Source organism: Vanessa tameamea, chromosome 2 (genome assembly GCF_037043105.1).
Source record: "Vanessa tameamea isolate UH-Manoa-2023 chromosome 2, ilVanTame1 primary haplotype, whole genome shotgun sequence".
In the NCBI taxonomy this organism is placed as follows: Eukaryota; Metazoa; Arthropoda; class Insecta; order Lepidoptera; family Nymphalidae; genus Vanessa; species Vanessa tameamea.
The window spans coordinates 6,085,583-6,112,244 of NC_087310.1; the positions used below are offsets into that span (position 1 = coordinate 6,085,583).

General features: G+C 31.4%; 1 protein-coding gene across 1 annotated transcript in view; it reads left to right on the forward strand.

The window, feature by feature from the left end:
• The first annotated feature begins 528 nt into the window (after positions 1-528).
• LOC113401385 (tyrosine-protein kinase Dnt-like) overlaps positions 529-26,662 on the forward strand; it is a 52,345-nt gene continuing 26,211 nt past the window's right edge. Inside the window, exon 1 of the mRNA XM_026641288.2 lies at positions 529-771. Within this exon, the coding sequence (XP_026497073.1) occupies positions 663-771 (109 nt within the window). The 5' untranslated portion in view covers positions 529-662. The remainder of the gene's footprint in view (positions 772-26,662) is intronic.

The following is a 26,662-nucleotide window of genomic DNA, read 5'->3' on the forward strand; positions in this document are numbered from 1 at the left end:
TTCCGTGTTTTAACTTCCGAACAATTCCGAATTCGAATTTCCGCGTCGCTAGATTTGATAGTTCGATTTTCAAATTTTGATACAATTATCTTTTATATATTTTATTTTTCAATTTGATTTGTGTTTGTGTTTTATATTTTCTTAAAATATTAAATCAAAGGCTTCTGTACTTTTTTAATTAAAAAAAATATATATGTATCTTAAGATTTTAAATTAACATGGTTATTTTTATTACTAACATTATCTAAAACGGGATATTTACCATGTTTTTTATTTTTATTTGGTGGAGCTCGATATTTCGACATTATCTACGAATGTCTTGTTCACGAGACAGTCTCGTGAACAAGACATTCGTAGATAATGTCGAAATATCGAGCTCCACCAAATAAAAATAAAAAACATGGTAAATATCCCGTTTTAGATAATGTTAGTAATATATGTATCTTGTTTTTTTTCATAATAGTATTTTTAATCACATATAAAATATAACTTTTAATATATATATTTTTTAAATGTTCCTAGGCTGAATAAAAAGATCCGTCGTGTATTTTGTTTCATAAATATTATACAAAATGGGTTGGACATAGTTATCAATAATCGTGGACAGTGTAACAATGTATTCACGAGTGAAACTGAAATGATTGAACAGTGAATTATTTGTAATGGCGTCGAAAAGGCTCGTTATCGCTTGGGCGGTCTGGCTCGCGTTGCCCCTGGCAACGGGCCATCTCAACGTGCTCATCAGCCAGGCTGAAGTTATGAAATTGTTAGGTAAGTTTTACGTTGAACATTTCATTTTCGAAGTATGCAAATTTACGATATAATAGTGATATTTGTCTTATAGTAAATATAAAAATAAGAATTATAGAATCTTGTTAATAATAACATAAAACAATATATAAGTATACATATTCTGCTCGCATGCATCCCAGGAGAATCAAAGATCGAAATTGAAAATAATTAATATCATAAATTGAGATTTACATATACATACTCCATGAAGCAAAATCAAGTATTGCTTTCACGTATAGATACAATTATTATAAATTTACCCATTAACTGTTTAAAAAAAAAACTTATTACAGTATTTAGGTAGGTTACCTACCATAGATTTTAGGCGTCGTATATTATGCTTATACTGAAAATAAAGCTGAAAAACATATGATTACTTTGATTTAATTATTAATGTATTATATTCATTGAATAATGTCGACTGAAAAACGTGTTTGTTTACGGGTACTCAAACAAAGTCGACTGAGCTAGTACGTGCAAATTATATTCGTAGTAGGTATATTGAAATTTTATGTACATAGTATTCACATAATGTTATTAAATGGTAAATTGCTTGCTCATAAATGTCTATAAAAAGATTTACGACCGCCTCTTGTTTTGAAAATATTATTGTTTTATTACAAACATAGTAAGTCATTGATAAATTGGTATTGAATTTTCAAATTTAACGAAACATCTTAATAACATTTGGTTCAGATGAAGATGTGATGATTTTCGTAAAATGGAATCTAAATTAAGAGTTATTCTAAAAATTAATTCTAATAAAGATACTTTTATGTTTGGGGATTTATTTAATTTATCTTGCATTGTTTTTTTAATTCAACTGATTGTTAGTGGTTAATACTATTCATAGACATTGAAACTGATAGTAAAAAAAATAATAGTATAATATCAAAGTAGATTTAGGTTCTTACATTTGATTCTGCATCTACCGAATTCATAAGTAATAGATACACTTTTCCTTAACGTAAATTAAATATTCATTAAAGGTTTAAATATAGAGAAAAATAAATATTATCATTATTAACGGTTTATACAGTCACTTTATGTATTAAAGACAAGTAGTTACATACATTGTTGAAATAAAATGCCGTATCAAAATATAACGTAATTATTAAGATTTTTATCCTTATTTTCATCGTAGTTTAGTGATTTTCATCAGGATTATGATACTGATCAAACTATTTTTTATAAATAGAAATATACATATTATAAATATATATTAATATCTGTCATGTCTACATTGCATCAGTTATAATTTCTAGATAGACACCGAACTATATATTTATTAGTATTTAATTATATTTAATTCATAATGTATGTATTTATTAAAAGGTTTTTAATTGCTAAAAACATTAAAATGAAATATGAAATAATAGTATTTTTTTGTTTGTATGAAATAGGTAGGCCAAAGAACGCTTTCTGGGATCCTGTTGTAGAACCGTATACATTGCCCCACAAAAGAGTTGCTGGCTGTATGCTCTTACTCTTAGTAACTCTTTTGTGGGGCAATAAAATATTTCTTAGAGCACCAATGTTTGGGAACTTGTGACCACTTATCATCAAGTTTCACATTTTTCTGTCCGCTTAGCTACTACACAAAAAAGACTCAATAGCTTAAAGCTGCATTCCCCTATGGTCAAGTAAACGCAACCAACAATGATCTATCTGCGCGTCGTATATCCTTGACACTATCAAAACACCTACACGACAATAGCTCCATACTGACGTCATCCCCCGTTTTCGAAGATCAAAAAAATGTAATTATCTACCCCTGATCTACCCTCAACCATTTATATTTGTTCTACAAATTCGACGTATTTCCTATACGCAATTGGATGTATCTCCAATGTTTCACGATACGTCATTACTGCATAATATACTAGTATTTTAGTAAGTTTTATTTGAATATTAGTATTTTTAACTTTTTTTTTATTAGACTGTAAACCAGCAAACATCACTTCTTGTTCATCCTTAGAGTAATTTACATTTAAGCTTAAGCAGAACTTGCACATTTTTAAACAAGATTGATTTTCAGATATTACCTAAAATTAGTTCTATCTAGGACTTTTAAATTGCATAAATAATACTCGTTTTTTTTAAATTTATTTTAAGTTTATTTAAATCCATTCACTGTATGACATCAATATAATAAAACAAAAAGAAACGTTAAACTTTATAGGGGTATTTTCTAAGTTAAACTAATTCTAAAAGTAAAATCTTCGAGACTAAAGTCATTTATAACAACGTAATATCGTGCCGCCATAAACAATGGAGAAGTGGGCACTGCGCACTAGTAGTTTATTACTTTAGGGAGCCCGCGACATTCGAATTGGGATCTTATTAGAGATAAAAGAAACTTGCCACCGCGCAATGCATACTGAGCCCGCTATAAACTATAATGTCGAAATAAATAAAATGAGACGAAACCAAAAACATGTAATGGATTGTGAACAGTTAAATTTATGCGAATAAAACCACATTGCAACATTGACTCAATGCCATCGTGGGGAAAATTTGTATGAATTAGGTATGCGTTGGCGCTTGGTCACCTGGTGTTAAGGTGGTCACAATCGCCCATAGACATTAGCTCAGTCAGAAATATTAGCCATTCCTAACAACACCCATATGCCAATCTTGAGAACTAAGATTTAAGTAACCGAAACCGAAACACAAATAGACTGAGTATTTAGGTGAGTAGAGTGGTTTGACGTTAGAATATGATGAGAGGGTGTTTTCTACCATTTTGTGAATTTGAAGTCCTACAAATATATAAGTATGTTCGTCTGATCTGCTTACATAAGAGAATATGTGTTACCTATTCTAGAAAATGAATTTCTAATTTAATTTTAATAGAAATTGAAAAGTAATAATAGAGTCATAGCAAGTGAAAATGTACATTCAATCTTCATCAATTTATGCAATTTAACCTCTAGAACATGGAATCGATACATAAATTTAGTAGTCTACAATACTGACGCTAAAGCATAATTTGAAACGTACAAGAACTTTCCGAAGTGTATTCTCAAGCGATTGCCGAAAGTTAGATATGAATATTAAATTCTATGAACTAAATGAAATTTACCCGTCTAGAACGAATGTGAAGAGAGAAATAAACGTATTTTGTTTCTTTTTTTTTTAAAGTACTGTAACAACTCATGAATATCCTGTTAATGAGCAAAGATACTTTTAAGAAGGTTTGCTAAGGAAAATTTATCTTCTTTTGTCGTCGAGTACGACATCTAAACTAATATTAAAATGCGTAGTTGTTTGTTTTTTTGTTAACCGATAAATAATTAATTTTGCTTACACATTGTCAGGGATACAGAAAAAATATAATATAGTTCCTAACACTTGACTTCCTTTATCAAACTCGGGTGAAGCTGAAGGTGGAAACTAGTAAATTAAAAACTACAAATTTAGCATATAAAATACTTAGTTGTTATTACTTGAATTTGAACCTACGAGCGTCGCTTAATATCGACACATTCTATCCACAATACATTCGCGCTCAACAATACGATAACTTAATTACAAAGCATTCTAACGACAAATGACAGTGTATGAGTCAAAAATAATAGACTGAAGCGACATCTGTCGGGCGCTGGATTAATGACAGTTCAAACATCAATTCAGTTGAGTCTTATCGCGGGACGCCAGCGAGGGGTGCTATAGTCACTAACAAACATTCACACATATGTAGTAATGATGAAAAACGTATTTGGGCAACAGACTACAATTTCAGAGTTATCATACAATAAAATACAAAATTTTCAATAATTTTATTGTTAGAAATACTATAGTCTATCTTGCATGTTGACTATAAATTTGCATCCATCAATAAAAGATTTTAATACGGCGCGTTTTAGATTCGTAAACAAATCGTGGTTAACGAACTGTTATTCTATATTTAATTTTCACGTGGAAAAATCGAGATTTATTTCAAATTTACGTCTAACCAACCAGCGTCAGCCGAAATCTTAAAAACACTAATACCTTCAACTAACTTCAATTATGCATATAAAATTTGCGGGTAACCATTTACGACGAGGTAGCTTTACAGCCAGTCTGCGTTCCTTTTTTAAATTAAAATTATTGGTTGTATACTGTTGCGAATTATAATTACTACTTGGAATTAAATTTGTTGTGTGAAAATTTAATTTGTTCATAAGGCAATCACGTGTCACTTGAATTTAACTTCGAAGATGGAAGAATACAAACCTGCGTTTATTCCTCTATACATAATCTGATGGGATGGCAATCCAACACGAACACAGAGTGAAATAATGGACTCGACCATACGCTTTTTCTGTAGCATACAATTATGACACAATCAAATACTTCACACCGGGTTGCTACTGAGAATTTTTTATTAATCGAGATTTAATACCATTCCTTGATCTGCAACCTTATATCCTCGCCTAAGCCAACGATGTCCCATTGGTTTAGTGCTACTTTAATAAAATCATGCCTTTTACGTCATAAGATAATATACAAAAACAGCTTATGTGATTGAAACTATTTTAGTAATCATTTTAAAGTATACTGTTTTACACGGGTTCTAAAGGTAATAATGGCTTAAAAGTATAAGTAGATGTGTACCTAATTTATAATGTAAGAGCTATAAATGTACTTCATAGTAATTTATAGGTCTTCCGTGCAGCTGTTTTGTAACTCGTTAAATTTATCATGTTTTCAAATATTTTATAGTCGTTTCCTTTTTACTGCTTTTATTATTACTTATTACTTGTACGAGTATACACCGTATTGGGTGGTTTTAATTTATATTTTCTTGTATTGATTGTAATTGCGTCGTATTCTAAATATTAATTAAAAGCGATATAACAGGAATCAGAAATAGACTTGGCGGATAGGGCATCTTCAATAAACTTAGCAAATTTAAATCTATGCAACTGAATTAGATTTTTATTTATCTTACATGTACTTGTACATACATAATACAAGAACTTCTTAGAATTGTTTTTTGTTATGGTAGGCGAAAGGGAAAATGGGTCACCAGATAGTAAATTGTCACCACCGCCCATAGACATTGACGCCGTAACAATTTCAATCATTCTTTACATCTTCAATGCGTCACTAACCTTGGATACTAATTGATTATGTCCCTTGTGCCTGTAGTTAAACTGGCGCACTCACCCTTCTAACCGGAATACAACAATACAGTGTTGCTGTTTGGTGGTAGAATATATGTATGATGAATGGATGGTACCCAGATGGGCTAAAGAATTTTAGTTATAGAATAGTTTGTTCTCTAGGCAGCTGCGTGAATGGTACGATTATTATTTCATAAGTTGAAGAGGAAACTGCAACAAGGCATGGCAGGCAAGTTACAACAGGCAAGGAAATAAATTAAAGCAAGTTTATGGCAAACTACCATATTTGCTTTCGTTTATGGTTACTTATTACGCACATCTCTTAAATGTCTCGTTGATCTAGTGACTATATATGGTCACAGATCCCAGTTCAAACCCAGGTTGGGCCGAAAACTAATTATTGGATTTTTCCGTCATAATAAAGTCTCAGTAGGAACCCGGAGTCTGGAAGGGTTTACACAAGCGTGATTCGAAAAACCCGCTGGTCCTGCGACTGAACCCCTTCCGGTCCTTGCAGATTTTCTGTCCCATCGGATTATGAGACTGATTATAATAGAGAGTGCACCCGTGTTTGTGCACAATAATATGTTCTAAGTAGTTGGCTGGACGTCGTTACCAAAATCGGTTAAGACGACATTAAAATCACCATCTAACGTAGGTGGTCTTATCATCTTTACAAAACAAAATCCATGCATATGGGCTCTCAAAATAATCCGACAATTCTCGTAAGTATTAATACGTTTTAATCAATTTAAGTTTGAATAAATGAATATCTTATCAAGTAACGTATTAGGTTATCCGGCTATTTCCCCCCCTGAAAATACGCTACTTGTTGCGTTTGTAATAATACGACCAAACACTAGAAACCTTATCGAGGGCGGTATCCATAAAACTACAAGTAACTTTCGCAATACTGGTAACTTGTATAAGAATAAATTGCAAAAGTTCTAGAATTTCTGGGTTAAAGTTAGTAGCACACTAGGTATTTGTCTCGAATTTGCATGGCACGTTTTTTTATACAGAGGGAAATGGGCTACTTGATAGTAATGGATTACCATCGTCCATAGACTTTGCCGCTGAAAGGAACTAAGATGTTATGTGCCTTGTACCTGTACATATAGTTACTCTGGCACACTAACCATACTAAGTATTGCTATCTGACGGTAGAATACATGATTAGTGGGTGGTACCTACCGAGATAAGTTTTCACCATTCCACCAAGTATAATTACTGTTTTAACTATGGTTATTTATTTCATGTGAAAATAAGTAAGGTTCCCCTCTCTTCTAGGTTTTAGGATCCGATCAAACCAAGCGCAAAATTTAGTAATCTAATTCTTATATGAGATGGCTATCTGACATGACCAGAAAGAGAGAGAGAAAGAGAAGGAAAGAAAGAGCGCGTAAAAAAGGGAGAGAAAGTAGTAGTAGTGTATAAAAAAAATGATTTTGTAGGTATCGGCATGCTCTACAAGTTTTGTAATATACAGTTTTTAATATATACCGGTGAAAACAGCAAAATATTTATTTTTTTAGTTTCGCTCCCGATATCTCAATAACCATCAATGGTAGGTTAAAAATGTATAATACATAGATTGTAGAGCGTAAATAAAGCAACAAAAAATATCTTATCATAATTCTCGTGTCACGAAGCACAGCCGAGTTATCATAAAAAAACGAAATTCAACCCTTTTTTCAAGATGGCGGCGAATGCACATAGGAATTCGAAGTCGACAATTTCAACTTAAAATTTTCTAAGCCCTCCCTACAACATATCCAAACATCAGCCTACTCAATTCATTTGAATTTCCAAATGCGCATATATAATTACTGGACTACAACAATTTTATAATAATAGTTTGGAAATCGTCTGTAAGAAAGCGCAAGTTTTCTGTTTTTCATCCCTCTTAAGCTGACAAAGACTCAACATAAAGAATACTATGTTATATAAATCAGATCTGTTATAATTATGTCAATTAAATAAGGATTTTACGTAAGTTCCAAGAAGAATAGACAAACACCATTTCCTTTTAAAATATTATTACGACTTTAAAAGTAGCAATTCAAATATGTTGTTTGAATTTATTTTATAATAATATTGTATTGGTATTTTAATTGCAGTTGCATTCGTTTTGATTTATCAAAGATGAATAAATTATAAACTTGAATAAACACGAGAATACTTACATTTTGTCATATAGATATAATAATATATTATAACAATGAATACGAGTCGGCACTAGCATGCTTATTACATCCGGCGGCGGTGCGATATTTTAACACTTGATATGTATTTTCGTCGAAACCAGGAAGCGAGGTACCAAAAAAGATTAATTGCTAGTAAAAATTACAACAACGGTTTCACAATTTCACTGAACAAATCATCTCAAACATATTTCAATATACCTGTACAAAGTGACAAACGAGATTTTTAATAATGCTTGACAATTTAGCACGTATTCCGTTGCTTTTTAATTGGACTCTGACACCCGAACTGCGAGAATGATTCATCACGACGTATGATCGAGAGGGTGCGTAGTCAATACAAATTGGTGGCTCTAGGTTACTTCATTAACTCACTCCACTTGATTTGTAACGTCTCGTATTGTGACAGTTGGTATAGATTTTTATGATTGGAGTTATGCTGAAATTTATGAGATATCTATTTTTCGGTTAACGAATGGTCTTTAAGATGTTTCGGCATTAAATAAATAGCTATACCACTTTGTTAATACTAGCCATGTTTCTGTTAAAACGGTGTGAATGTTCGTCGGATAGAACAACGCGTAGGTGAGCTTATACAATATATCTGATTTTAATATTGAGATTTATGTTTTTAACAGATGTATTATTATTAATAGAATAGACATCTCGCCGTGGTATATTTACCCGCACGTGCTCTGCCTGCCAAACACTAATAATTATATCTATATTATGTTATTAGGGCCTGCGGTTTTTGATAAAATAACGTTTGCAGTAATTTTGTATTTTATTTTATTTTTAATATATGTGATTACTCTATAAAAGTATCTTTGTCGTGAAGACAGAGACATGTATTTTTTGGAGTCCTCGTAGTTTTGATCGAAACACCGAACACAATATGAATTCAATTTATTTTTAAATTTTATATATTTTATTTTTCGTATTGTATTTGACTTCAGATTTATCCCATGTTATTAATGCCCAACACTAATATGTAATGGTTTAAAACAAAAAAGCGAATCATGTTATTATAATCGGACACGTAGTTTCTGAGGTAAGCCGGAAAATAAAAACAAGCTAATTTTCCTTTATCATAATACCTATACACCATTATAATACCTATACACCATTATAATACCTATACACCATTATAATACCTATACACCATTATAATACAGATACTTTCAATTCAGTTGATGTGCAGAAATTTAAAGAGATTAGAAGATTAATTTTAGAGAGCGGAAAAAAGTTACTGGGTGGTTAGAGAGCGGTACTTTGGCTGTATAAGAAAAAAAATTAAAAAGTAAACATTTCAACTGAACTAATATATACTATTAGATATTTAAAAAAAAAATTAAAGAAGTTTTATCATTTTGGCGCCAATTGTATACGACTAAAACTGTGAGTCACCAGTTTACAATGAAATTAACTCAAAACAAAACCTGTCATAGATTTCGAAATTCTTAAATAATCTTTTGAATAAACGCAGTTTCGCGGGAGACCCACTAGTCTTAATAATTTAACAACTTATACAGATTCGTGACGGAACACGAAGAATCACGAAGGAACCTATCACTTAATAAGTTTTACTACTAATTTTTAATACTTCTAATATTTACTAGGATTGTAAAGTAAACGAATACCAAGTCCCGATTGTGTGTGTTTTCATTAACAATTTTTAAAAAGGTTGTATCGTCGACAATATTTCCAAAGTAGCAGCAATTTTGACGATTTTATTTTACGTCGCTTTTCTTGCTTCATTATAATGTTAGGCGTGCTCAATCTTTCTTTTGTTTTATAATCTGAGACCTTAATGTATAGAACGATATATAAAACACTATTAAACAGCTATTCATAATTTTATTTAAGCGTAATAATTCAAAGGACAATACATAATTAGCGAGACATTAATCAGTACAGATAATACGCCCCTCGGGCATTCGTTAGCAAAAATATCATCATAATAAATGAATACGTACGTACGTACATATGCATGGGTAAATATATGAATGCATTTATCGCTTATCATTTTTGGGCTCACCTTGCCCACTGGGGGTGATTCGGTTTGACATTACAAGTTATCACGGCGCTCGCTTGTTTTTCAGCAAAACGTTGCTATCGAAGCCATGTTGCATATTGCGCTTGTATAATCTTTCATTCGTTATTAACTGCTATGTAATATTTTGTATTGTCGAACAAAAAGATAATTAATAAGGTAATGTTTTTAATGAAGTAATACAACATAGGAAAGATTTCAATAATCGTTTACGTTGTTTTAATTTGATATTTAGTTATATTACGTAGTATTAGTAATGAATTATAATTTGTATGAATATCAAATTCAAGCTTGCCAACATTAAAGGCGGGTGCGAAGTATTGCTACGTCTATAGTAATATTGTAAGCTAAACACTAGTCTGAAACGGATTTAAATAAGTTTCGTGTATACTGTATCAGTAGTTTTTCAGTTGCAATAGTCATATTTATTAGTATAGATATAATATGTTATAATGGATATAATTTCTTTCGTAATCGACTTGAAAACGTGGCATGGTCGATTGAGTCACATCAATATGTCATTGTATTTTTGATTTAATATATTTTCACGGTATTTCATGTCTCTTGGTTAATTTCGCGTTTATTGTCACAAAATAGTGCTAATATTGCTTAATATATACAATTAACGGCTTATGTCTTTAAATGAACAAAAGTTATAGGACTTTTCATTCAAGAAAATTTTAGTAGCAACCTAAAGTTGGCGATCTCTCGAGCCACATCTCTTCCAGGATCACACATAATCTCTCTGTAGTTGTGTCAAATTACCGTCCTACGCGGTTATATTATTTACTTCAAAATCTCATCCATTTACTTGATGGTTTTGGTTGGTTTTGTACAAGTAAATATTGTTGCATATCATCCACTCGCCAATAGTACTATTCTGTGGCCAAACAGAAATATTTTTTAGTATGTTTTCAGTGTAATCACAATCACGAGAAAATCTGGTGGGAACAATTTACTATCAGATTACACAATATTTGTTAATCTATCTTATAATATTTAATAAAAAAAAAAATTGTCGATGCTCTTGTACAAAAATTGCCATCATCAAATTATCGTACATGAATAAATTGATACGAAGTAAAATAAATAAAAACGTAGTTCCCTAAATAAAACAAATATAAATATATTTCTTAATATCTTATGCATCACGCATATAAAGGTATAAATAGCGTCGGCGGTTTTGGTCATAGTATGACAGATATAATATACATCGATCGGCATGCCGTCTACTGTTATAGTTAGTCGGTCTTATCCCCGGTGCGGCAAAATATGTTTCACGTCAGAATCTCAATAATTATTAATAATTTTTTAGATAGGATAAATTTAAAGCATAGGTGACGTCATAATGAGTCACCCGATGGTAAGTTATCACCACTGCCCATAGATGTTGCCGCCGTTGCCAACCTTGGGAACTGAGATGTTATATCCCTTATGCCTGTAGTTACACTGGCTGACTCACCCTTGAAACCGGAACACAAAACAACTAAGTATTGACGCTTGGCCATAGAATATGTATATGATACCATGTACCAAACCTTACCTACGCAGACGGTCATGCACAAAGCCCTATCATCAAGTATTCACTAATAATACTCGATTACTATGTTTAACTCTATTCAAATTAATCAATATTATTATAAAAGTAATTTTGTCTATCTGTAACGTTATCAGGATATAAAGACTAAAACGATTTTGATGAAATTTTCAAGAGAGATCGGTTGAATCTCAGTTTTACAAGCTTATATTTAAAATATATATCATGAACAAAAATACCCTTAACAGCTTGTTTATTGATACTATTTTATTTGTATTTTGTAGCAGAAATTAACAAATAGTAAAACGCGTTTCTTAGTCAACTTCACTAATAACATTTTGTATCAGTTATCGAGTGTGATAAATCTAATATTTAATGACATATTTAAGTCGTTTTCTCATGTTTAAACATATTTTATGTATTTCAATATTCATTCCCTCCTCTCCGACCTCATGGGGTGGCATTAAACGAAGTGTGAACGGTTTACATTCGCACCTTATAAGTAAAGCGTGAAAGTGTGCCCTTAGCCCTAAGAGTGCTCGCGCGTGATTGAAATATCGCCTGTTTATTTTCTGAGTAAATATTTTGTTCTAGTTACTGCTGTAACAGTAATTGCGATTAACGTGCCGTGGTTTTCTGTAAGAATTCACTTCGTAGATATATTTAAAAAATTGAACTACAATGAATAAAATATTACCTTTAAATATTATTAGGTAAAATGGCATATCGCTTTTATAATGTAATTGTCATTGTGATTAGTATTCCGTAAGAAGAAATTCGAAACTCACCACAGACCAAGAGCGTGTAATGTCAGAATTTTATATGCGATTTTGGCTGTAATAATTATAGATTTTAAAGTATATACGTACCACAATAGCGTAACAACGGTTGTCATCATTTCTCTGCTCTGTCAGATGTGGCAAGTTTCGAGTTTGCTCTTACGGAATAGTACTACTTATTTATTTTATTTTTTGGGTTTGGGATACATACAACATAGTATACTACACAAACATTTGATACCAAATAATAACCAAATATTACCAAATAATAAACAAAGTTTCCACTGATATATTAAAACATGTAGTAAATCTAATAAGATAATTAATAGACAATCAAAGTATTTAATAGATAAAAAAAAAGTATTTTTAACTGTAACAAACAAAAAAAAACACAAAGAAATACAAACAAAACAAAGAATATTAATGAAAAATAGTTTTTTTAAGGCTCTCTTAAGAACTTAAACAGATTCACTCACTACTCGAAAAAAGTATGCTGGTAAGAGTGGGTAGTGGTTATTACTACGAGGCCGTACATCAGCTCGTACAAATTGTTACGATTATCTTTCCTGTGTTCAATTTTAAATTGAAATCAATCTTGTATAATAATGGAAAAGGACTTTTAAGCGCCTTTAATAAAGTATATTTTAATTTTGATTTTCATAACTTTGAAATTTAGTTTGTAATTTAATTTTATATTTTATTAAATAAAATATATGAAACTTATAGCCAGTTCCGCAAAAGGCTCTAAAATTTATATTAAAAATAAATATATATAAAAAGTAAATGTGTGGCCACGAAATATTTTATAAACAATGTTCTAAAAGCGAGTTATATCAAAGTAGATGTAATGGAAACGTTCTCCATGAAAAACTCTATATATATTTATTTTTTTATATCCATTCTGACATCCTTAATGAAGCGATATCTTAATTTAAATAATTCATACATAAGCATTTCGAAAGGATTTCTCTAACGGCTTAAGTTTCAAAGTACTGATACAAAATAACCTTAGCACTGTATAAACTTTCGCGATGTGTGTTTATCCATTTCGTATTATTCCTAGCAAAACCCGGTCGTATTAAATGAAACATAAATTCGGTGCAAGTTACTCTAATTTATTAAAAATAAAGCAAAGACAAAACAGTAGCGTTGTCTCCTTTAATTGTCAAATTTTTTGTTTCGATTGACGAAACAAGCTAATTCATAATATGTTTTTCTTAAATTTTTATTCGTTATTATGATCGAATTTCACGAATTTACGAACATAATGCAAGAGGCAGATAAATCTCGTTCAACTGAATATCCCTCAGCAGCTCGCATTAATTGGAAGGATATTAATATCGTCGATACGACAGAAAAAAATACTTTATTATTAGTTACGACCACTTGTTGCGAATGGTCGTACGTGCGTGCAAATCCACTTAACCCTGGAGTAATGTCATTGTTATCCCCAAAGCCGGAACGCGTTCTTTTATTAACAAATTAAGCGTAAATCTCGAATGTCCATATTGCGTAATATAGACGGATTATTGCCCCGGCTTTGGCAAACGTCGAGGTCGAAGATGATATGTTACAAATTCGATGACACATTTGACCTCTGGGTGGATTAATTAATTATTTATTGTTGATTAACAATAAACGCTTATGTTTAGACTTTATTATTCGTGTAATGTTTTTTGTATAGAAGAATACAACCTAAACGTTGATTAATTAACTTAAAACATTTGGTAAATGAAACAAGTTATAGCGTATTTTTTTTTTTCAAAATATGACTATCGTTTATATTAATAGACAGGATTTTTTTTTTCAATATCATTTATAATTGTTTATTATAAGCAACACTGCAAACAATTTTTAATGATTTTGAACTTAGTAATGTAAGCTTATAAATATGAAAGCGTAATATCAAAACGAAATACCACTTACTGATTAATCACGAAATCTAGGAAATACAGCACCTACAAATTTGATATTGGGCATGTAGGTTCCTTATAGGGTGCAGACATCTGCTAAGAACGGATTTTACGAAACTCCATCCCTAAGGGGGTAAAACGGGGTTTGAATGTTTGTGTTTTATAAAGATATATTTCATTGTTTTCAAATTAAATGTAATATAGAATCTATTAAGACACAACTGTTAATATTAGGAATTGTTTGAGTTGAGGAGTTAAATTTTACTATACTTTAGATTAACAAATACAAGCGATCGGCTACCCTCTGAGTAAAGATATTACGCGATAGTTTTTATTTACGTCTGGACGTTTCAAATAGCAGAGAAACCAACACGAATCGTATTTAATTCACTCAAAACACAGACAGCGCTCCCACTAAACGATTCAACATTAAATTTAGCTACACGACAACAATTGTAGCATTAAGGCGGGCTCTAATAATGTTTTTGCTCGGTCACAAGATTTGACTAATGGTGCCCTTGTCGCTAACACACCGCGCTTCCCACGGACTCTTTGTGAGGGATGTAATTTAATGTCTCTCCTTGTAATACGTGCTTTTCAAACGAGTTTAATTTTAATTTTTATGAGACCATTTGTACAGTTTTGAGCAAAAACGTCTAGCGGATTTACACGACAAATTGAAATGGGTTTTGTGACGAAGATAATGGGTTAAGCGGGGACGGAGAATTTGTCGTTTGTTTACGTCTTTAATGGGATATCATAGTTAACAGCTTTAAAGGCATAATTATTGCTACTTATTAATACTAGGGATTGATTAGGAATTACAAAATATGAAATTAAAATTCCTACATATCAATGTTAAGACAGTGTTTGAATAATAGTAGATTATTTATCGAGGAATACTCAGCAGTTTTCAGAACTACTATGGTTTTCATTGTTAAGTAGTAGACGCGTCGACATCACGACACAGAATGGAAAATTTAATATTAATGATACTATACCATGCATAAATATACTAATTTGCTAAAAAATATAAATTAATATACAAGTATAAATTTAAGTATATATATTTCATCAGTGAATTAAAATAAAAACTAATTACTTACGAAAACTGTTACGCTGAAACCACCACCTGGAAAATGTTGAGTCATTTAAGAAATTAAAAGAAAGCATAAAATCCACGGTATGAATATTACATAATATTCGCGGGTTGTCGGCTGGCTTATACTTCCGACAGCCTTGACAGGTTTCATTATAATCTACAAACTTAATGAATCACACTATTACGAATAAAAACGTTCTTTATGTACTATACCCGTAAATTTGGCTATAGAATATAAGATAGTAGTCATTTATTTGTACCACAGTTTGTTGAATACATACAAAAATAATACATGCTAAAGTTAAACTAGTTTTATACTTGTTAATAATACATTAAATAAAAATCTTAAACAAAACTAAATAGTGTTTCAATCACATCAGCAAGCTCTACAGTGGTCTAATTTCAAAATCAAAAACCACTTAGAACTAGTCAAGTGCGTTACACTGAGTTTTATTGCCTCTGAGTACCTTAATAAACTCCTGGTGGTTAAATATGTGTGACTTTAAAAGTACGTATAGGTTAATATAGAGGAAGATTTTTGTCTATCCATAGTTGAAATAGGGACATCGTTTTCAATGTACCGCTTCTGTATTTAAAATAATGTCCGGGCTTCAATCTCAAGGTCCAATCAATTACACTTTGTTATAGTATGCAAGTGATGTATCAAAAAATAGGTACTCTTTCTATTCCCTCATTTATACAATCCTACAGAATGGCAATCCGACAACGTGAACGTAAAGGGCCAACGTGCATTCGACGTGCGCATGTGACACTGCCACATTCTAAAGTTGGGACTGCTACTGAGAATTATTTGGCAGAAAAATTCGATGAAATGGTGCCTGTAGCCTAATGGGCTAGAGACAACCAATGTTTGGAACATTGAGTGTCTCGATGATCCACACGTTGGACAAACAAGCAACATTGAAACGCTTACAAATGGAAATGCCTTTTCTTGTAGCCTTTTCACTCTGCGTTCATCTCAAACAAATATACAAATATTGTTAATGATTGATGATGACAATTTTAAGAATGGTAAGGCATCTAATATTGTCATCATCAATCATTAACAATAAACACACACACACTCACCGACAAATACTGCTCACATGCATAAGCCAACACACCCACAAACACACGCATATGCCCTACGCCTCAGATACCCATGTATTATTATTATTATTTATTCGCGATTATGTAAAATTATAAACGATTATAAATGCTTGGACCTATTCAGAGATTCGTTGCCAAAGTTTCGTAAAAATGTAAAAAACTATATTATAAAAAACTATATTATAAATAAATAATTATATGTAACAATTTGATATGTTTGGTAGATTTTGTTTATTTGTTTAATTTCATACGATCATAGAATTGTTGTTTTTATGTATAACTATCTCACACTTATTTTCGCATGCGGTATTCACCTTAAAAGGTAATGCATTTAGCAATAAGAACTTTGTAACTTAGCATAATTATTACTTTAACAGTGTAATTACCACTGGTGAATCTTAATAAATAAATAAATAAATAAATAAGCAAGTGTACTAGTTTGAATGAAATAAATTATTTTTATATTTATCTAATAATATTTAATTTATTTGAATAAATCCTTTACTGATACTACTTACTAGTAAATACTTAAATTATTGTTTTTTTACCAGTCACTCTTACTTTTACCTTGAACAAACATAAAGTATTATAGGTTTAATAATCAGCTACGACAATATTCTTCCAAGTAGCAGACGGCAGTAATTTTCAATTACAGCTACCGAGAAGGCCCGAAATAAAGGATTTATCTCCGAAAATTAGGTCACGAACAAATTGATATTTATTGTTACGATAACATACTTTGGAAGGTCTCATAAATTATCGGAAGTTAGATATTTTATTTGGACACAATTACATAATACTGAAATACCTGTTTGTATTTGTAATGTTTAGTTCAAACTAATTGACTTTTTTGTGTAATGGCAAGATTATACGGTTAGAGATTATCTATTACCTAGTTAGAATAACGGCAGTAAGCTATTCGACCAGATAATTTGTGGATTTTTCCGAAAATTTTGATCTCACTAGTAGCTTGGAGCTTACAATTAAGCAATGGAGTTCATGTGATATCCGGGCGTTATTCCTGTATAAGATAGTAAAACAAAAGAGATCCTACCTGTGTTTGCTGAAACACCCGTGCACTATAATATCTCCGACGAATACTCAATTGAAAGTAGTGGTGGTGGTGGCTGATATTGGTCAGGAGGGCTTCATTCTAATCAAAGTAGGTATTTTAAAGATATTTTCGGCACAATATTACCAAATATTATGAATGTACTGACATAATTAATTTCAAAGATCAATTAAAATAAAGGTCAATGAGTGTCACATTAAATAGCAGGTGCGCGGCACGATGCAATTACTTCGTACTAAGTATGAGCAACGTCATCGTATCGCTTCTATCTGAGTTAGTTTAGGAACTAAACTAGGGTTAGATAGGTCTCACTATAACCAAAATAATGTTTACTAGCGACCCGCCCCGGCTTCGCACGGATGCAATGCTGATCCTAAATATACTATAGATTGTGTTACAACGTTCACAGTTTTTCAGACATAAGAAAATACAAGCCGCTATGTCTCTGCGTTTTGAAATCTGTTATAAATTCGAAAATATTCATTTAAATTACATGCAGTAAAAGGCCATATTGATCTATATTAAATGCGCAATGTATTAAGGGTACTTAATTCGATGAGAATGAATATTGTATTGCTTAAAATCGCTTCGAAAATAAGCCATTATTTCTCGTAAAAGTAAAGGATAAAAATGGTTATTCTCGGTTATCCCTAAGAGATAGACATATACCATCGCAGACTTTTTGAAGACCTTTTTAAGGCGTATAATACTATAGTTATTAAGGTAGTTATTAAAATTAAAAAATATACCATTTTTATCAATCTCATAGGTTTCAGCCAGCATATGCAATGCAAGCGCAAAAAATGAAAAACTTTAGAAATCTCTAAAATTATCAGTGTTTCTCTACTATATTGTGCATGTATTATACATATAAACCTTCATTTTGAATCAATCTACCTATTAAAAAAAACCGCATCAAAATCCGTTGTGTAATTTTAAAGATTCTAAGCGTACATAGGTACAGACAGCGGTAAGCGACTTTGTTTTATACTATGTAATTATGTTTTTTTTTTTTTGTACATATAAGTACCCCACCATAAATTGTTATTCAATAAATAAAATTCAAAACGTAAAATAGCTCCTATTTTAATATCTCCGGTTTTTTATCAACAACTAAAAATATAAAGTTGAAAAATTTAAACTTAAACTCGGAAACTACTACTATGATCAAATTTGCATAATTATTTTTGCGTTCTTTTATTGAAGAAGGTCACATGTCATATACGATGCTCGTAGGAGTAGTGATGTTTAAGGTGGTTGAAACCGTGCGTAGTACTTAGTTTTATAAGTCAAATACATACTTCTTATAATAAAAATTCAATGTATAATATAATACCACAGTACATAGCTAGTTTCAATGTAATACGAATTAGGGCTTACAATTGCGTGACAATATTTGAATTTTAGCCACTATTCAATCATAGAATACGATAACTTTAATGAATAACACTACTTAGCACTTTACATTTTTACCAATTACAAAAAAGTAATCCCTTATTATATGTACCTACATCACATTTAAACACGAAAATTGAATACTTCATTATTCCACATTAAATTAGATAGTAAAAAAACATAAATTAATTTACATACAGATTCATTAAAAATAAAACTCATTTCCGGTAGAATTGCTTCCATTCTGTTTTTTTGCCTTCAAAAATCCTCAACTGCAAAGCTAGATAAGCTGCAACAGTACATTCTAATGCCCTGAGCATTGTCGCTTGCGTGTGTAACAAACGTCTAAACAATAAATACACGGTTATCGCCATTTTAATAAATGTCCGTGAAAGTTCGCTGAATAAATAAAGTAGCAAGGGTATATACGCTTATCTTTGAACACTGCAGACAGATAGAATTGTATATGATGTCTGGAATGTCTTTTGAAAAGGTTCATTGTTGTTATTTAAATACAAAACTGTTTTGTTTGAATTACTTTTTTTTATTTATGTAGTTTTTTAAATGGAATATATCCTATAAAATTTAGTTAAATATACATTATTTAGATTTTTCTTAAGTAATAACACCAGTTGCTTATTCTTGTTTGAAATAATGAATATTTTGTATTTATTAATTTAATTGGATGTAATTCAGAACTGGTATCGTAAGCTATTACGTAATTATTATTTAAAGTATATTTGTAACAAAAGCTACTTTACAAAGTTATCCCAATCCTGTCCATCCATTCAATTATATAATTATATATATATATATATATCTCGGAACGGAAGCGCATTATTCGTAACGACGCGATGAACAGTTAAGTGAGGTCATTGTTAACTTTGGTGTACAAATGTAACTGTTTTTTTTTAATAATTTTTATTCTTTTTTTTTTACTTCAGCTATTAGTATAGGTGAGTCAATTTTGTATTATGGTAAGCAGCAGCACTTAACTCGCTAGGCAGAAAGAATAACAAATTTTTCGGAAAAAGAAAAAAAAATGTTTCGGAAATTGCACATTTTCATTGTGATAACAAATGGTGTCTAATTCCATAGATATACCAACATATTTTTTTAAATAAACGGTTTCAAAAATATTTATTTATTTGTATATTATATTATATAAATTATTTAATCAACAAAACTTTCTATAGCTTACAACGGTCTAATAAAACCCTTATTTACTTTAAAATCGTAGTAGGTATAGTGTAAGTAAAATGATCCAAATTACAGGTTCAATGGTGACTCCATTGTCCATAATTACGTATAATGGCTCATTATACGTTGAAACCGGAGTGCGTGTCGTTGGCCGTTACATTGTATTTATAGACACTCCAGTGTTCACAGGTCTTTAAAGGCTGGATTTCATAGTTATGACAATCCTGTGTGATAATTCGTTTTAACATAAATGAGAAACTCTCTATTCCATACTATGTAGTTTATTTGATACATTAATATATGCAGTCAGCAGCTTCGCCATTACATTTAAAAGGCATAACGTTATGTTTTGAGTCTTCACAAAGACAGGCTTTCAATATTTTAAGTAATTAGTAAAGTAAGTTTAAACCTGGGTGATGTAGGATTCCTACCTATTAAAACCAATGTGATGGCCGTCCTCATAGATGGGAGATGCTGCGGGATCGTGTCGATATAATGCATCCCCTCCGATCTCCTCGCTAGCTAGGAAAATTTGAAGCCCCCATTGGGCGGTGTTCTGGTCCGCGCCACAGTGGTGACACATCTTCGTCGCTTCGCGACCGATCTTATACAGGTATTTTCCAAAGTAACCCAGATCGGTCATTACCTGCGTAATTCGGTAGGTTATCTCACCTAGGCTTCGAAGACAGGTTGGCTCTAAATACGCTGTTTTTGGTCTAGAAATGCTCGCCTTCCTCTTCGGGAACGAGACTCGCGCAATATTTTATAGTTTATAGTTGCCCAACAATATCTAATCTGCATATATAAATAATTTTCAACGACCACCAGTATACCAGCTGGCGTTCGGGGCAGCCTGCTCGAGGCGTAGAAACATCGCAGGCTGACTTCATCGTAACTCTGAGTCTGGAATAACTCACCGTCTGGATCGGAAAATACCTCCTCGGCGTTTTCTGGCCAGGCCGCGACAATTGCAGCGGCTTCGAGGAAATCTCGATTTAGCTGCATAAGGGACTATCGACGTGGCGGGCTGTCTCCTCGACGATGGCTAGAGTGGTCGGGAATTACATCGAATACGATGCACCGGTGGTCAGATATTGGAACCACCTCTTACGTGACGCGCCATCCCGATACCATGCGATTGTCAGCGGAAGTCACCCATGTCAGATCGAAGGCCGACTCACTTCACTACCGTACGGACGCCCTCACCGTACCCCGGTTCATAAGACGGAGGTCCAGAACAGCCACCTCCTCGAGTAATCCCCCCTCTCGGATTATCTCTGGGGTTACAATTACTACTACATTTTACCGCGAAAAAAAAAAAAATTTTTTTAAATTGTTTTAATTAATAAACAACCATAATATTTGACCTGGATATAAATCCAGGTAAGCTAACCACTAGATCAATTATACGTTTGAAAATAAAAATCCAATATTGAAAAATCAGAACACCAACAACATTAATACTACACTAATGATCAACGTTTTATTTCCATTTTCAATTGTTTAATTACAAAGGTAAATGGAAAACAACTAAAAACTAGTCACAGCGAACACGATTCGATAATATAAACATGTCGTTAGCAAGAATTGAAAAAATGTTGACAAAAGGCACGACATGAGGGTAACTATGAACATGCAGTATGAAATACTAAGGGTGGTCTCATTAACAAGTACAGATTGAATCTAGTAACGAGGTACACATTCGCGCCTTGGTAACAAAGGCACCGCCGCGGGGTTCATCCGCTTGTTAGTACGTTTGTATAATTAGAAAACGATTGTTTCAAAGAAAATGTATTTAACAATGTTAATTATGTTAAAATATGTTTTTAATATTTATCCAAGATATACGAAGTGATTAACTGTAATGATGAATAATGTAGAAGCATTTATTTCGTTTAAAAATAAGCCAGCGAAAATGTTGTTTTATAAATATTATTACCTACCTATCTTGGCTTAAGGGAAGGCAGGGTAAAAGAAAGGTTTTATCATGTTATTTATTAATATTGCAGATGTCCATGGGCGGTGGTAGTCACTTTCCATCAGGCGAGCCTCCTGCTCGTTGGTCACATACAATATATATTTTTTTATATAAACTTTGATAATAGAAATATAAAATATAGCCCGTACTGCGCTAGTACGTCTTGCAATAAGCTAATTAGTTTATATAAATATCTTCCAGCCTAAATAGCAGTGTTATTAGCAATAGTAAAAACAAATATATTTACAACGAATACAACATTTATTGTAATAAATATAAATAATGTTTTATAAATGAAACAAACTAGTTATTGTTTAAAATTGTTACTTTTAAAAACATAATAACAGATCCCGAATCTTTGTTTATTTTATTTTAACATTTTATAAGAAGTTCATAAAAAATAGGAAAGGCCTTCAAATTGATCCTCGTAGAATACCTATTTCTAGTTTGTACTAGAATGTCTCTAGATCTGCATCCAGAAGACTCAATTTACGTTTATATGTCGTACATTCTGGTAGAGAACGCATGTGTAATGTTCTTAAAAAAATAAAAAACGATTTTTTTTAACTTCTGGAAACAACATAACTTCAGTTTAATTTATTTCTCATAAAATATAAATATTCATCAAAATAAATGACATACTTATTTTAGGCTCTTAGTGTAAATATATCGTTTACAATTTGCAATTTCAGACAGTACTTACAAATTATTTGACTTCACCTTCGTATAAAAAAAAATATAGTTATGCTTATCCATGACGTGTCAGATAAACTTTTACTACGTTTGTGACCCCTATTGGAGGAAAATGATGGCATAAGCTGAAAACCTTCTCAGAAGAAAAAAGTGTTTTTCAGCATTGAAACTTATTTTTTTTTAAATTAAAATTTGTCAACAGACATGCTTTCCGTGCCGTTTTTATTTCATATTATGTTTAATTTTAATGTGTCTGCTTTTTATCGCCAGGCCGCATTATAATCTGATTTTTATGAATGTAAATTGAAGTCGAAAAGTTTAAATTTAACTCTACGACGACGCTTCTTCATTGACTCAGAGTTTCTCTTTGTTGAGTAGTGTTCCTTGGCATTCAGACATCGTTCGTTCGATACTGATAGTATATATATAATATTGGTTTATAACTTTCTTAATTTTACCAGAGTACGAAGACAGAACATGTTTCGTGGGCTTTGTCTGCATCTAATATTATGCACAAAATGTGAACAGAATAAATTTCATTGACTATATAAAAAAGCAACAAACACATAAAATAAAAAGACTTCGAAATAACATTTAAATTTTTTACACATTGTTTACTTTACGGAATTATTGTCCTAATCATCTAGTACCGCTATTTTTTAATGAATTTAATGAGTATTTATAAATTTATGATTTTTTTTTTAATGGAATATTAATTTAAACTTTTTAAATAAAATTCTCATTAAAATTAGTATGAAGGCAATGATGTACGTAAATCTACTCAATCAGAACCATACTTACGATATTAATGAATAATAAAAAAAAACGATATAATCGTTAAAAATAAGATACAAAGTGTGTTATCCCCATAAACATGTCTATAGCAAACAGATAAACACGATGATGCACTCAAAGTGGCTACATGGCGATGTCTAGGGTGTCCGACGTCAGTATTGTCTAAAGGTACAAGGGAGACTGGGGTGCTGGAGCACAGGCGTAGGGTTGTTTAGTTGAATATAATTATTTTTATTACCTATATAAAAAAAAGTATAGGAAAAATAAGACTGGTGTTATGCTCCTGGTGGTAGCGCTTTGTGGTGACTGGTTGAGTACCACCCACTTACCAATCATTCTACCATTAAACAGTAATATTTTTTATCGACGTGTTTCAGCTTGGAGGGGTCATTTAGCGGGTATCAGAGCAGGGGTATAACGTATTAGATTATGTGGTTGGTAGGCCTTGACATGTTATGATGTGAAGGGGCTTTGTTACACCTAAACGGTCCATTCGCTCGTCTATCATTCTAAAATCGATTATAAAATAAAGCCAAAATTACGACAAGATCTTCAAGATAGTAAGTTGGCTTAAGAGTTATCAATGATTTAATGAAATTAAAGTTTTCAATAGACGCAAATTATATTGTGAGTTAAATCTATGCCGCTTGTAATTTTTTAAACTTTTTTTGTTTCTCATTAATATTTGATAAATAATATAATATTGGATATTAAATTAAATATGGAATATTTATTTGAAATTAAAAATATGTTTAAATAAGTTAGGTTTATGTTTTTTTTAAGAGCATACGGACAATTTGTCAACCCTATTAGCTATATGTGCATGTTCAAAGTAGGGGTAGTGATTCATCAATTGTGCAAAGTGCCACTTCATATTCAGTCCGTTTGACTGTCGCGTTCGCTTTGCCGCCTCCAAATGAACGCTGATTGCATGATCCACCATTTTAATTTTTATCTTTTTTTCCAACCGTACTAGCGATTTCAATACTGAGCTAATATTACAAGTACCACTCGAAAATGATACGTTTCACAGTTTGTTTTGTTAGCTTCGATTTTTTCGTTATTTTTTGCAATGCAATGTTTGTTACGCAAAAATATATTTTTTAGCTATGATAATACAATAAATCAAACACAAACACATTCAAAAACTTTTAACAACTTTCGTTTACAAAATAAAATAAATAACAAATAAGGTTAACTAATATACTAATATTATTTTCTATCAACAATATTGTCATGTCATGTTGAAAATGAATAATTTAAGTGGTGCATTAAAAAGTTAGCAGTAGTAAAATATTTTTGCATTTATGTTTTAAATATGAGTAAGTCTTACACCATTTATTATTGTAATTATTGTATTAGTAGTTAAAATTAGATTTAAAAACGCAGTCATTTTATTGGACAAAAGTGCCAGAATACCAATGTCATAATAAAGTACCAGAATTGCTCATCCAAGTACACGCTCTTTTTGGAATGGAGTTAGTTGGATAATTTGACGCACTACGCCCCACGGGAATCGAACTAGCATCTGGGGTAGAACACCATTTGTTCAACGCATTCATTCGTCTGTATCTTTTAAGTAAAATCGTGTTTATATTGTCAAGGAAATTTAGATTCTATGATGTAGACTTATGGATTATCTTACTTCGACCTCGATACTCCATTTCAAAAATTAGAATAATTAGATTTTAAAACAGGATGCAACTGAAATATTGATGAGGCAAGTTGGATGCATTGCTCTTATCCACATACATATGTACACTTCGCAAGGAAAAGGGAAAAGTCTCGTCTGATTATGAAATAGTTTTGATATAAACTATCTTTTGGCGCTTCGGTTAATACCGCTTCTTATGCCGTGACGGCTTACGGCATGAATGACGGTCAATATCGCTGTCATGTGTCCTCTCCGACGCCGCTCTCGAGTCCCTTGCGTATTCGTAGCATGTATGCTATATGTGTTTTTACTATATATTACTTTATTTATTTATTGGTTTTCTTTAATTATAAATTCTTTCAATAACAATTAATTTAAATTTTTCACATTTTCTCGTGACATAAGTACATTTTTTTCGAAAAGTAATGCTTAAACCTACCTATATGTTTAAGGTTCTTTAATATTTAAATCAAAGGGATGATATCTGTATTGACAAAGATATTACTCAAGTAATAAATATTTTTAGTTTATCAAACATAAAAAAGTAGAAAAATTATGTAACTGTTTCTTAAATTCCTTGTCCATGAATCCAATGAGAAGAAAATCACGTGTTGGTTTTGTAATAAATATCCCGTATTCGTAGAACAACTAGACAAATACTTTTTTTTCTGAGCCCTTTTAGAATTAGATGGTACTTAATCCACACGCTGGCTTACTGATAATTAAAAACGCAATAGTGTAAAAACGTAAAAAAATGTAAAAAAGTAAAAACGTAATGATACTTATATACTTCCTAGCTACCTTAAATACTTTATTGTTAAAAAAACCTGAACCGCATTTCAGCACTCCCTAACTCAAAATCATCTAAATCGGTCCAACCGCTTAGGAGTAATTTAAACATTCGTAAAGAAGAATTATGAATACAAAGATCTCCTCATAGGCTACATTCAGAAATATAACACAATCTCTGAACTTATATCGAAATATTAAATTCGATTTAAAACCCGTAACACGTATGACAACTTTCCAAGCGAAATCGAAAGAAATCATGATTTATGTTTATGCCAATACATTATTGTAAGAGCAAATCGAACACGTAGAGAATTTGCGTTATTTATTGCATCCTGCCATTTAAAATGATATCATCTTAAAAACACAACTTTTATGTATTTATTTTTAATAGTTAGAACTTTGTAAAAACAAATCTATTCGCAATTTATTATTAAAAGTCAATTGACAAATAACGTTGACATTTCATATTGGACAGTGAA